General features: G+C 40.7%; 1 protein-coding gene across 2 annotated transcripts in view; it reads left to right on the forward strand.

The window, feature by feature from the left end:
* Positions 1-14598, forward strand: part of LOC126174792 (chitinase-like protein EN03) — a 165016-nt gene extending 150418 nt beyond the window's left edge. For both annotated transcript variants that reach the window (XM_049921174.1, XM_049921182.1), the window contains exons 5-6: positions 8662-8851; positions 13877-14598. In XM_049921174.1, the coding sequence (XP_049777131.1) occupies positions 8662-8851; positions 13877-14328 (642 nt within the window). In that variant the 3' untranslated portion in view covers positions 14329-14598. The remainder of the gene's footprint in view (positions 1-8661; positions 8852-13876) is intronic.
* Positions 14599-14930: the final 332 nt, after the last annotated feature.

Here is a 14930-nt window from a genome sequence, read left to right on the forward strand (position 1 = left end):
AGTCTAGTTAAGGCACATAATATACTTTTGTAATTTTGTTTTTGACTTCATTAATGAATGTTAACATTAGTAATTATTTCTGTTTTGGTAATGTTTCAAATCGATAACGTTACATACACCCAATCTTTTACCAGACTGATGGTAAACGAAGCAAAAAGAATTAGGGTGAGGAACACTGTCAATCCTAAATGACCCATGGTAAATGAATTTGAACTTGTACATTTCATTATCACTTTCTCTGGAATTTTTTGCTGGAGGTTTCATAGGGACAATGTCTACTACTTTGAATAGAACTGGTTTGAGTTTCTGATCATGCCACTTTATTAATACTTCAGCATGCTTCTTCGTCTTTTCTCTCAACAATTTCTTTTTTGGTGACATATCCAATTTCACCTTGGTGGAAAGCTAATTAGCTCGTCCACTATACTTTTTGGTTTATGACATAACATAGTTTCATTTGGAGTAAAGCCCATACTTTCATTTGAGCTTAAATTCATTATTTCTCATATTTCAGACACAAATTTACCCCAAGCTCTATGATTACATGACAATTAGTCCTAAAACAATAAGTCCTAAAACACCTGCGCAATTCATGCAAACATTGTTCATATGGCTTACTTTGCAGGCGGTAGGCCTCAATATGAATCACTTCTACATCTTTTTCCTTCATTCCTTCATTGCAAATATTCGATGTAAATTGAGGCCCATTATCAGGTAATATGGCTTTTGGTTTTCCAATTTGCACAAACTATTGCACTTGCTTTTCTAAAAGTTTCACACATTTGGAAAAATTATCCAACACCATCAAAATGTATGCCAAGTTCCCAGTCGTTTTTGGTAACGAACTATAGGTGTCCATTGCCCAAATTACCTGATAGTCTTTAGGCTGAATGCTTTGCATGGCACTGTGACTAGTTAAGCTTGTCACTTTTACTTTCAGACATTTATTACAAGTCCATAACCTTTCCATTACTTTCTTAGTTATACTAACAAACATTACAGCTTCAGCCATTCTATCTGTACACTTTTTTGGTCCACATTGGCTGTAAGCTAAATGGTAGTAGTCAGTCAATTCAGATACCTAGTTATTTGGCCAACATAGTCGCCTGTTTTCCCCATTTTCATTCATTCTTAAATATAATATGCCATCGTTCCCTTAATAATACTTTCTCAATATGGCACCTTCTTCTTGCCTACCATAATATTTAATTTTCACTAGCTTTAAACATTCATCTTCAGATTGATAATGGTGCATATTTTTACATATGTTCTCTGCCTTTTCTACGTTCAATCTCATTCAAATAAATCGTTTTAAGTGTTCCTTCTAAACTCTCCCTATTAGTTGTACCACCAGGATCAAATGACAGTCTTGACAAAGAATCTGCTGCACAATTATCATCTCCTTTTATGTATCAAATTTCATAATCAAACATCCACATGAATAATGCCCGCCTTATCACTCTGTCATGCATCAGACTACAACTTTTAAAAAGTCAGTGCATTATGATCAGTGTGTACTGTTGCTTTGTGTTCCCATGAAAAACCTTTGAATTTCTTAAAAACCCATATGAAAGCCAATGCAATTTTTCTGACACTGTGTAGATTTGCTCGTATTTGGATAATGTCCTACTTGCAAGAACTATTGAAAGACTTTCTTTATCTTCTCCTATTTCCTGACATGTGTGAACTGCAATGACATAACCACATGAATCAGTCTCCATATGAAATGGCAAAGATAGATCTAGATGGTGAAGATTTTGGCCATTAGGAAGTTCCTATTTCAATCTGTCAAATGCGGCTTGACGTTCTTCTGTCCATAGATATGCACTATTCTTTTTCAGCAAATTACATAAATCTGTATCATTTAGGCTTGCTCATTTACACATATATGACAGAAATTACATAGAAACAAAAACGATTTTGTTTTCTAGTCTTTGGAGGCTGACACTCCCTGATTGTTCCAGTTTCCTAGGATCTTTTGTTATCCCAGCTGTAGTAATAATATGGCCTAAAAACTCCAACTCCTTCTTTACAAATTCACATTTCTTTATTTTCAAAGTAATTCCACCTCTTTTTAACGCCCAAAAAACCTCATCTAACAATTCACAATGCTCTAACCATGATTATGTCACTATGAAAAAGTCGCCCACAATTATAGTTATCCCTAATACATAATCCAAAGCTTGGTTAAACACTGACACAGACGTGATCAATCCAGAAGGGATCACTTGGTAATAACAACATTTTCCTGCAAAGAGAAATGTAGGCAGCTTCCTCGAATCTGGTTCAAGGGCAATTTGTCAACATCCCTCAGTCAGATCGAGACTCGTCATATATTTTACCTTATGGAATTTCTGTAGCACATCCTCAATACTTTCTGGCGTATCAGCTTCGCGTTTCTCTACTTTACTGAGATAATGAGCATATGTCATGATTCTCACTCCACAATCTTTTTTGTTGACTGGAATTACAGAACTATTATACTGACCCCTAGATCTTCCTATTATTCCCGATTCCTTCATACGATTTATTTCTTTTTGTACTGCTTCTTTCCTACCTAGCGATATTTGGTAAACTGGCCCAAAGAATGGTTCTTGTGGTACCATTTCATATTCAAAGTCATGGACTAAACCAGGCTTATCTGAAAACAATTATTTGTTGCTTACCAAATATTGTACAACTCATCCTTCTGTTCTAATGATTCTTTTGGTAATCTTTCTACTAGGGCTCTTAAATCATGTTCAGATGGGTCCACTCTGTTCACATTTCTAACATGATATCTCTCAGTTCCTTCACTTAAACCTACACATTGGTAGTGTAACAATTCTCAGATTTACATCCTCTCTCACATCAGTTTCCACGACACCACCAAAATTCACTTTATTTTATTTTCCCATATTGAACAAACCATTACTTTCCTATAACAGTCAATAATTTCTTTATGTTTCATCATTCAGTACACACCCACAATTACCTCAGAATACAACTGAGGAACCACTAAAAAGTCATGTTCAAACATTGTAGTATTAATATCAAATTCTACAAGACTTCAGCTTTAATTGGTTTGCTGCAACTACCCATTGCACCTATTATTTTCATTCCCATAACTGGAATTTCTGCTATTTATGATTTTCCCTTTATATGCTCATAAAATGACTGACCAAAAGCACTAACTTCATGGTCACTATCAACTAACATTCGTGTTCCTACATGGTACAATTTCAGTGGGATCATTATTTGTTCACATCGTCCTACTTCATTACTTTTAAGTTTCTACAATAAATTTTGTTCAATTCCTAAATTTCTCTACTGAATTTCCTCCTGCTTTAGCATTTCATCAGGAGGCTTTTTCTTTTTTCCCCTAGCTCTTCTTTCATTTTCATGCAGAATATGTTTCATTTCTATACTATTTATCGTATCACCAAGAACACTCTCTCCATCACTTTCATCTGAACGTATTACATCGGCTGTAACTTCATATACATTAAAATGTTCGGTTTCAGTCATTAATCTTACACAATCATCTATAGACCGATGCACTTGCCCCATAGTGCAGTTTCTAGTTGTCCTTTCCAATCTGTTGACTTCATTGGATTCAGATATGGCCTCAACAAAATTGTTCTCATTTACTTCAAACTCTTCACACTTCTTACCATAACTACAAATTGCATCTACTTTACTCATTATATATTCATTACTCATTCTCTTATTAAGTACACTTTCATTTCTCTTCCTCTTAGCTTCATCATTATTCCCTATACAACCTATTTTGTTTCCCTTTTCCCATTCTTGTAAACCTGCATACAGTTTCGACCTCACTTACTGAGACTCTTTACATATTTGCAGCTGAACACTAGGTTAGAACCAATGTGGCAGCGCTATTCATGCACGCGCGAGCATTCACCCCGACAACACTCGTAATTTCACGAGCTTCTACCTGTGACTCACCTTGTACCTGAAACAAGCCATTAGGATTCTGTTGTTCGGGCCCGCTAGCCTCTACGCTACCGTGACTGCTGCGCCTAAACGTGTTTTCCTGTTCACTTTCAGTTTCATTGTCACAGTTATAGTTGCAGCAAAACTGCTTTCGCTTCCGTTGGTGCCAGAGCCTCGCAATTCTACCCGCAGCAGTACACTATTACACTGATGCGAATCGTCGTTTTTCTCATAGCTATTTTCACGAGATTCGTAATTATGACCTCCCCTTGCTGGACCAAAACCTCTTCCGCCTCTTCTCCCTCTATCTACCTGTGCTGATCTCACATTATAGTCAACTGTGTTACCATTTTAATGATTATGATTGCCATTATCGTTATTATGGTTTCTCTTCTAGTAGCGTTTGTTTTATAATGGTTTCAGTTTGGGTGATTGTTAGCATTATTGTGGTACCGATTTTGATCATTACGGTACAGCACATCTAAGTCTCCAACTTTCTTTTAAAACGAGATTTTATCACAGTCTCGAGTAACGTACCCTCCGACATTTCATGGCGGTTTGGCCCACAGTATGTCCAGCATTCATTTTTCACACAATTGACCTTTTGTGTGTTAGTTTTCTACACAGGTCCTCGCAGTAGGTTTTCATACTCGAAATCCTAACAGTTCTGTGCACAGCAGCGTAAGTAAACTCTGTTATCACTTCCTCTTGCTTATTTCCTAACCAATGTTCTTCTTCAAACCTTTAATAAAATTCGTCTAGCATTTCGCAACATCCCAAGATGTGAACTGCCCAAAAATCTACATCTCCACTTAATCGTGTTCTACAATTCTCACGCGGTTTTCCTCCGGAAATTCTTTCCGTATCAATGACCCATACTTATCCATGAACACGACCAGATGGCTTCTGCCTTTTTGCGTCAAACTTGTCGCTATCATCACCTATCCGATTTTGACACGATCCTCCTATCACTTGGCGTACAGTAAGACTTCTGGTACTCTCTACGCTTTTAACACATTCCTGAATTTTGTTTGTTTCTGTGTTCATCGCAGTTACAGCTCCCTGTAATTGCGATTCCGATTCTTTTGTAACTCCATCTGTTTTCTCATGCCAAGAATTTACAGATTGCTCTTCCTCTGATCTGCCTTTTCCTATCTTTAGATCAACATCTGTTTGGATATCATCACTAATCTTCATTACCTTTGTAACTACATTTTGATTTATCTGAGACACCATATACTTGTTATTCTCTTCACTAACCCCGCTCAATTCCTGTTGTATACTTAACTTCGTATTCTTTATTTCATTGGTAAACAAATTTTTAAGGGTTTCCGTTTCATCTCCATATTTCTTGTCTATTTCATTTTTCAAAGACTGAATAGACGTGTCAGATTTACTATTCAAAGACTGATTAGAATTTCTTAACCCAGTTCTCAAATTATTTAAGTCAGTGCTCAAAGATTGATTTGAATTCTTCGTGTAAGTGCTCAAAGACTGATAGGATGTCAGTTTTACTGTTCAATGCAGTTAAACCAGAGATCACTGATTTAAGCATTTCTATTACCGTATCCATATGGTCTGTACCCAATATGATTTCCTATCCAAATACTTATTTCATTTCTGTTACCCTTTCGTCCAAACGACTTTAGTATCACGCGTTATCTGCATCTACATTTTCCAGACTATCATCAAAAATTTCATGCTTTATTACTACGCTGTTTATAGCTTCCATTTCCTCAGTACTCTTTGCTTCACTTTTGATGTCTAATTGATTGTCAAACATCTCTATATTCAGAATGTGATTTTGTGTTTCTAATTACGCCTGCATTGTCGAATTCGACATTCTTTACTATTGCTTACTGAAATTTATGTTACTACTACAAATTTCAAAATGGGCTTTTATTAAGTTCGGAACTGTAGTAAACAATTTACGATGTCCTGTCACAGTCGCCATGTATAACACCCCACTCCCGTACTACACTTTGTTTGTAGTGACGTGTGTTCCTAAGGGTCTCTACAGAATGGAATAAGGCATCAGATCCGAAGTGAAATTATCCCATAGTAACGTAGCGGGAGTTACAACCAATTCGTCATTAACTCATGTTTCTACTAATGATGAAAAAACGAAGTCTCAGTTAACTGAAATATTATTCAATGGTCGAGCTGAAATTTCAGCAATTAGTTGTTCTGATTTCCTGTTCATTAATATGCACAGATATCTGAAGTAAACTTATGGTCGCAGGTCGCTGCACTAACTACTCTAGTATACTGAAATACTGAAATAATGACTTCAGTAGCGTAACTCAGCTCGATGTTTTATCAGCATACGACATACTCAACTTCTCAAATACCTCCACAAACCTACCAACAAACTGTCGGATTCCTGATACGCAGAATCAGTCATGTGTTCCGTTCCAAAGACGGATAAACAAGCTATTAAGCAGGTGGTCGTAATGTTTTGGCTCATCAGTTTATTGTTGGTAAAGTCGCACATGGTATACCACACTAGTGTAATGAGAAAAGAGGAACATGAAATGAGACATGAGGGAGAATCATCAAAAATGACCATCCTGATTGTCCCACAATCTAGAACTGTGCAGCCACTGCAGGCGAATGATTCAAAGACAAGGAAAATTAGCGCATTATCCATATAATTCGTTCTGAGCAATGTGTAGCTCCTTGCTCAAGTTACAACGACATATCACTAAGACCCCATTTGGATCATGTTTTGCGAGGTAAAATTCTCGGACGCCTTGAGCTTGATCGTAAACAGACCACAGCACCAGTGGCATTGAACGTAGCAAAAAGCCCCTTTCAAGGCTTTGGCGACCTTCCTGGGAACCAGGAAATGTTCGTCGTAGACCAGTACAAGGTCAACCTTCAGCAAAACCGCGCAACATGACCGATATTTTAAATGTACTATGATATCCAGTGGTGACTGGCAAGACGTCTAGATGGCTCAGGAGGAACGTTTCCAAACAGATTCTGTACTACCGGATCCTCGAGCTAGTTATTGGGAGTCAGACATCTGATGGTCTTTGACCTGCACATGACAAGAGAGACACTGTCCCAGTTGTTATAGAATCAACAACAACGAGATTGGGTGGGAGAAATGCGCTTTTCAAAGATGAATTCCGCTTCAGAGCGTAAAATCATTTTACCCGTACGTTTGATTGAAGAAGTGTAGTAGTCAAAACGATCATAGTGGCACCGTGATCAGGGACCATGTTGATGGCCGTGAGATGAGGGTGAGGAGAGGTACCAATTTGGATGGCCGTACAGTACTTCGGTCTTTCTTTGTGTTCAGGGGAGAAGTTTTTATGGTCGGAGACACCGATGAGCTACTGCAAACATCTGTGCGATTTTCAGCGGTAGACGTGTTCCACACATCACCTATGGCCGATGATGGCAGTCCGCATTTTTCTTGGAGGAGAGAAGGGGGGGGGGGGGGAGAGGTAAGTTACTCGCATGAAGATGTTATCCCTATGGACAGGCCAGCGAAACTATAGTTCGGACAACTATGGAGCTTGTATGTGATACACTCGGTAGTAAAATTTCAGCTCACCAGAAGTCTTGAAGGACTCTTACAGATCTGCTCATATTATTAGAAAGCCACTCCACTGTGTGTGACGGAGAGTACTTCGCGTGCCACAATGATTTAAGCACTTTCTTGTTCCAGTCGAAACTGATGCGCGGGTAGAACGGTTTTCGGCACACTTCCCTATGAGCTCGAATTTTCCTGATTTTTCCCTGAGTGATTATTTTGCGGGAATGCGTGGGAACAAGTAATATTATGCTGCCTGACTTTCCTTGGACACGGACGTGTAACATTAAACGTCTCCGTGATTTTGATCACATCTATTGTAGCGTCTAGCTCTGGAGAAGTATCAGCATTCCATGACGTTTCCGCTGTTTCTAAAGAAACCCGTGACGAAACGTGGTTCTCTTCTTTGGATACTCTCATATTCCCTACTTCATCTATGAAACCTGAATTCTAAGGGCCCAAACCGACGAGCTGTACTTCAGTATTGGTCGACGAGTCTTCTGCAAGCCACTTCTTTCGTGGATAAGTTCCATTTCTATAGGATTTTTACGCACCGTTTTATCTTCTGAGCATGGGAATCAACTACCTTGAAGCGCTCGCATAACAAACCACTTTACTGCCGAACTTGTACGGGGATATAACATCCCCTGTTCAATGTTAGAGAAGAAAAGTGTTTCTTGTTTTCCAGAACTACCGAGCGGGGTAGCGCAATAGTTAGCGCACTTAACTCGCATTCGGGAGGACGACGCTTCAAACCCGCGTCCAGCCATCCTGATTCAGGTTTACCATCATTTCTCTTAGTCGCTTAAGGCAAATGCCGGGATGGTGCATTCGAAAAGGCACGGCCGCTTCCCTTGTCCATCGTCCCCTAATCTAATCCGAGCTTGTGCTCCGTCTCTTAAAATCTCGTTGTTAAACACTAATCTCCTCCTCTTCCTTTTTTCAGAACTTTCGTAAATTCATGTTTTAAATATTTTTGTGTACGTAGTATGTTCTGTTTACATTGTGCCTTATTGGGTAACCTTTTAACCATGCTATTCAAAAATTATACTACCGTGTCTCGCTTGTGCTTAGCTTTTCTACACTAGTTTAGCTTTGTATGACAAGAACTGGAGCACGTATTTCGATTAACGCTGCACTTCTACGAGTCATATGAAATGAGCGTCTGTAATTTGTTGCAGCTGTACTACGACTGCTCAGCCCTGTCGCCGCACGTGGACCACTTACACCTGCTGGCGTACGACTACCACACTCCTCAGCGGACTCCCAACACAGCAGACTACCCGGCGCCACTGTACGTTGCGGGGAAGCGAGACCCAGACCTCACGGCCGACGGCAACGTGAGGTGGTTCCTCGAGAGGGGCTTCCCTTGTACGTACATTCGTTTAGGGAGCGGCAGACTACAGCGTCTATGTTCTTACCTTCTCATTTCGTTAACATGTGTATGTGTATGTGTGTGTGTGTGTGTGTGTGTGTGTGTGTGTGTGTGTGTGTGTTCATGGACGAGACAATATTGAATGATGAATGTGCGCGTACGTGCATGTGTGTGTGTGTGTGTGTGTGTGTGTGTGTGTGTGTGTGTGTGTGAGAGAGAGAGAGAGAGAGAGAGAGAGAGAGAGAGAGAGAGAGAGAGAGAGAGAGGACATGGTGATAAATCCTGCCACAATATTATCTGTGTGTTTGAAGATTAATGCAGCTTATTACAACTTGAAATATTCCAGGTTTACAGCCGCCTCAGCTCGTAATATGTCCGCAATATTTCGAGAGGAAGGACCTTTCCCTCGTCCTGAAGAAGTCATACGCAGGAGCAGGAGATAAAGGAGGAAATTGATACATTCGTCAGGAAGAGTAATTTAAGACAGACCTCTGAATTTCAAAAACAGAATCATGTATTAAAAAAAATCATCTTCAAATATCACGTACATTTACATGACTATACTGTAGTTCACACTTAAGTGGCTGGCAAAGGGTTCACCGAATCACTTTCACTCTGTTTCCTTACGGTTCTTGATTTCTCTTATTTTATTACAATGGTGCTTTCTCCATACGTAGGTGGGTGTCAATAACATTCGGAGGAGAACGTTGGAGACTGAAACTACAGAAAGCCTTTGTTTTAAAGATTGCCACTCCAACTCGGGTGCCATGTCCGTGACCCTCTCTACTCCGTTTCGCGAAGAGACAAAACGAGCTGCCCTTTCCTGAACTTTTTCGATGTCCTCCGTCCATCCTATCTGGTAAGGATCCCATAGCGCACAGCAGTACTCTAGTAGAGGACGGACAATAGTGCAGGCAGTCTCTTTAGTAGACCTGCTGCGTCTTTTAAGTGGTGTGCCAATAAAACGCAGTCTTTGCTTTGCCTTCCCCACAAGTTGTTCGTATCTGTAATTCCTAGATATTTAGTTGAACTGATAGTCTTAACATTTTTGTGATTTATCGAGCGACAGAAATTTAACGGATTCCTTTTAGTACTCATGTGAATGACTTCACGCTTTTCATTATTTAGAGTCGACTGCCACTTTTTGCACCACACAGATGTCTCGTCTAAATCATTTTGCAGTTGTTTTTTATCTTATGATAACTGGACTAGACGGTAAATGACAGCACCAACTGTATTATAGAAGTTTACTTTTCCTACTAAACATTCTTCTAACTTGCGTACAATTTTCTAAGATCCTCGTGGATGGAAAATAAAATACGAAATCTGCATACATATACTCGTAGCGACTTCATCTTGTAAAATAATCCGAGTTCTATTATCATATTGTAAAGTAATAATTGACGTTAAAAAGTTAATGTATATTTGAAAAACGTGTTGGTTCATAACGATATTAAGCAGAATTGAACGATATTATAAATGCTACTTAAGATTATTTTGACGCTGAATGTCGTGTCTGTATGTTTTGTCGTTAATGCGCTCCCAGCGGCGAGGTTATCAGCGTCTGTACGAAAGTTAATAGGAACGAGTGTGGTTAAAACAGTTAAGATGTCATAAAACAAGTTACAGTAAGTCTAACAGAATTACACTCCATCACTCTTTTGACGACTGTTGTTGCGACGTATTAACCACACAATCACACTATTTCTCATCTTTTAAGAAGTGTAAAACTGGTCAGATGTCTAAAACTAGAAATTAAAACACTTGTAAAACAAGAGGAAAACTAAAATAATGACACCGTGTTATATGACTGGCCGATCACTTATCCCATTTATAGAGGTATCAATCCTCTCCTTTTTAATGACCAATAACTCTAAAAAAACTTCTCTTCCTATCAACATTAATGATAGGAACGATCCTGTCCATTTCATCAAATTCCTGATTTGGAGTTTGAATAGGAGTTGAGATCAACTTACTTTCATTTATTCCGCTTCTAACGAGAAATAAAAATATAATGATAAATGTATCATCAATTAAATATTTTATTGTCCAAGCAATAGCATCGACAATACTATTATTTTCAATTTTGTTGGGCACCCTAATGTCTTAAAAACTCCAAAAAAATTTAGGGAATAATTAGGACTTCCCCCGCCGGCCGAAGTGGCCGTGCGGTTAAAGGCGCTGCAGTCTGGAACCGCAAGACCGCTACGGTCGCAGGTTCGAATCCTGCCTCGGGCATGGATGTTTGTGATGTCCTTAGGCTAGTTAGGTTTAACTAGTTCTAAGTTCTAGGGGACTAATGACCTCAGCAGTTGAGTCCCATAGTGCTCAGAGCCATTTGAACCATTTAGGACTTCCCCAAATACTTAAAAGTCGTCCCACATCACCTACTTATAGTGATGACTATGTAAAAATGTAATATCGCTGATACACTGTCATCCCAATTATCAAGAGGGAAAATAACACATAAAAACTGACTAATTCATATCTAAAAATTACATAGAATGGTACGTCTAAAACGAACATTCAAGTGATGTCTAAATACAAAATTTCAACAAAGACAGTGTACGGCAGCACCGATATTACAGGTAAGGAAGAAACACTAGTCGAATGTACTGTATAATACCGTTATAATCATAGTTACAGTTTACAATATCGGGCCTACTGCCTATAAATGTATTTAAACAACACCTGACGACAGATATATGCTGAAATGAGCTCAATGTGATTTAGGCAATAAAACTCATAGTGACACTGGTATATCATTATCTAGCCATGTAACTGCAAGATATATTTTGCACTTTGGGCCCCCTCGAACAAAAATACCTACCACATTCGTTTGACTGTCACGTAAAATAGAGGCTTCAGTACCAGCTGCAGGTTTTCTCAGATTGCAGACCGCCTCTTCCCTGTGTGCATCAGTTAAGGCAGTAGTCTTCAATCTACTGTGGAAACATCTGTAGTACCTAATAGACACTTGAGGTTAAGTTCCAGCAGAGTGCCTTTCTAGTGTGGCCGCACTTGCTATGAGGCTCTGGTTCTAGACTGTGATATCAGACGCCGACAGGGCTCCTGACTGGCTGCCACAGGTAACGTTCAGAAACACTACAAGGGAAACAGACCTGGAGCTATCACGCAAAAACATGCAAAGCTTTCTCGAGGGGAAACAATCTAGCAGTCGTCAGAAACGGCTTGGAAGCCTCAGATGAGGCAGCAAGTAAGCTTACAGTGAAGCCCGCCCGGCTAGCCGCGTGGTCTAACGCGCTGCTTCCTGAGCGGGAAGGCGTGCTGGTCCCTGTCACGAATCCGCACGGTTTTCCATCTGCCTCCGCGAATGCTGGCTCGTCCCCTTATTCTGCCTCAGTTACACTATGTCGGCAATTGCTGCGCAAACACTGTCTCCATGTGCACGTACTCCATAATTACTCTACCACACAAACATTTGGAGTTATACTCGTCTGGTATGAGACTTTCCCAGGGAGGTGGGGTGGGGGCTCCACTTGAGGCCAAACTGCACAAGAACCCTGGGTTCAGTGTGGGGCGGTTGGAGTGCTGTGGCCTGTTGTGGGGTCGTGTACCACTGAGGGCTATGCTGGGACAAAGCCTCTCCGCTGTTTATAGGTCCCCAGTTCAATACACAATACACAAGCTTTCAGTGAATCTTACTCTGGGTCAGACAGGATTTATTGTGATGATTCCATACAACAGATTAGCATATACCTATCACTTGACTGCCATGACTAATGTCAGTAGAGAGGAGTCATATAATCACCACCTAGACCACATACAGCATACTAAAGTACCCATATGCTCCTTTAACAGGGTCACTAACATTTTGTCCTGTGAGATAACGTGCTTTTCGCTTGATCCCACATAAATACTTCAATACACAAACGAGGGTTGGAACTTAAATAGTGACCACTATTTATTCACAACCGATACAAAAGAGTTACATGTTTTCACCTTTTACCGTCCTTCAAAGGCTCAAATGGTTCAAATGGCTCTGAGCACTATGGGACTTAACATATATGGTCATCAGTCCCCTAGAACTACTTAAACCTAACTAACCTAAGGACAGCACACAACACCCAGTCATCACGAGGCAGAGAAATTCCCTGACCCCGCCGGGAATCGAACCCGGGAACCCGGGTGCGGGAAGCGAGAACGCTACCGCACGACCACGAGCTGCGGACCCTTCAAAGTAGTCACCAGCGTTGTGTAGAACCCGTTGCCAGCGATGTGGAAGACGTAGTATACCATAAGTAGAGCCTGTTCTGTTGATGGTGCTAAGGGAGTGGTCTAAAGTTATGGTGATTCTCGTGTACGACTGTGATGGTGTTATCATAACACATTACGTTCCTCCACAGTAGACCGTCAATGCACAGTATTACTGTTCGTTTTTAGAGGAACACCTGCGACCAGCTTTGCGAAAGAAGCGGCGACACTTTCTGTGCAACCTACCCATCATTTTGCACAACAATGCACGGGCGCATACAGCGCAAGCAGTGGCTGCTCTGTTTGGTGATGGGACTGGGAAGTACTGTACCATCCATCATACTTCCCAGACTTGGCCCTTGTGACTTTGATTTGATTCCGAAGATGGAGGAACCACTTCGTGGCATTCGCTTCAGAACTGTTCCAGAGATTCGACCAGCAGTAGACCCTTCCATTCGCACCATCAACAGAACAGGCTCTGCTAACGGTATACTACGCCTTCCACATCGCTGGCAACGGGTTCTACAAAACGCTAGTGACTACTTTGAAGAACAGTAACAGGTGTAAATATGTAACTCTTTTTTATCGGTTGTGAATAAATAGTTGCCACTATTTAAGTCCCAACCCTCGTACAAGTACATCCTACGAGAAACAAAATGTATTCACCATAAGATGAAATGGCAAGCAATCGAACCATGCTGCAAAAGTTCCTAAAATGCTTAAATGGTGCAGGTAACTGTTCTGTTTCTCAAGATGAGAAAAGGAAACATGAACTGCTGATTTCATGGACTGCCTTCTCTTTACAGCCAGGAAGATTATCCTCGGCATTCCGACCTTTGCTCGCACGTGGAAACTGGACGATGACAGCAGAGTGTCGGGAGTTCCACCAATCGAGGCAGACGGAGCTGGTGACACGGACAACATCGCCAACACCGCCGGCATAATGGCGTTCCAGACGGTATGCATGCTGCTGCCGAACGCAGGCAACGCCGGCTACAAGACGACGCTGAGCCGCGTGACGGACCCCACCGACCGCCTGGGCTCCTACGGCTTCCGGCTGCCCTCTGGGGAGGTGACGGGCCTGTGGGTCGGCTATGAGGACCCGGACGTTGCCCAGTACAAGGCAGCCTACGCCAAGATCAAGAGCCTGGGTGGCATCGCGTTCTCCGACCTGTCTCTCGATGACTACCACGGCATATGCACTGGCGACAAATACCCCATTGTGCGAGCTGGAACGCTGAAACTACGTTACAAGTAATTCAAAAATAATCTGTACGTGTTATGTTGCTATTTATCATTTGATAGCTGTCCAGCTACAACTGAATCAAACAATTCTTTGTGCCACATGTGAGTAGCCTTCATTATATGAAAGGTATTATTGCATTTTTGCATTTTGTTTTTTTTACATACTGAATATTGCATGATGTCTGGACAGCAAAAGCTATAGATGTTAATCTGTACAGTATTTATATATAGTTTATAGTAACATAATAAAATATCCTCATTAAAAGTAATTTATATAGTTAAATTTTTTTGGTATATTAATTTATTTATTCACTAATTCACTCATTGTCTTCTGTAGATACCATACAAGCCAATTTCAGATATGGGTCCAATGTTCAGTTCTGGGGAGCTGTCTGCTGACCTATACTTTGGAGGCAGCAATTACGAGCCAATCACAGGCCAGTGTGGACCATATCACACGTTTATGAGCCCTGTTGTGTGGTGGACAAAGCATTCTGCTTCCTGATTTTGTCATCCTGCGTTCAGTTGCCGTTCCTTCTCTTTCCTGCATGCGGTTCTTTTCTAGGCGACACGCTTTTCTGCTTATTTGTGATATTTGAATTGAGGTTAGGCTTT

This window comes from Schistocerca cancellata, chromosome 1, assembly GCF_023864275.1.
Source record: "Schistocerca cancellata isolate TAMUIC-IGC-003103 chromosome 1, iqSchCanc2.1, whole genome shotgun sequence".
In the NCBI taxonomy this organism is placed as follows: domain Eukaryota; kingdom Metazoa; phylum Arthropoda; class Insecta; order Orthoptera; family Acrididae; genus Schistocerca; species Schistocerca cancellata.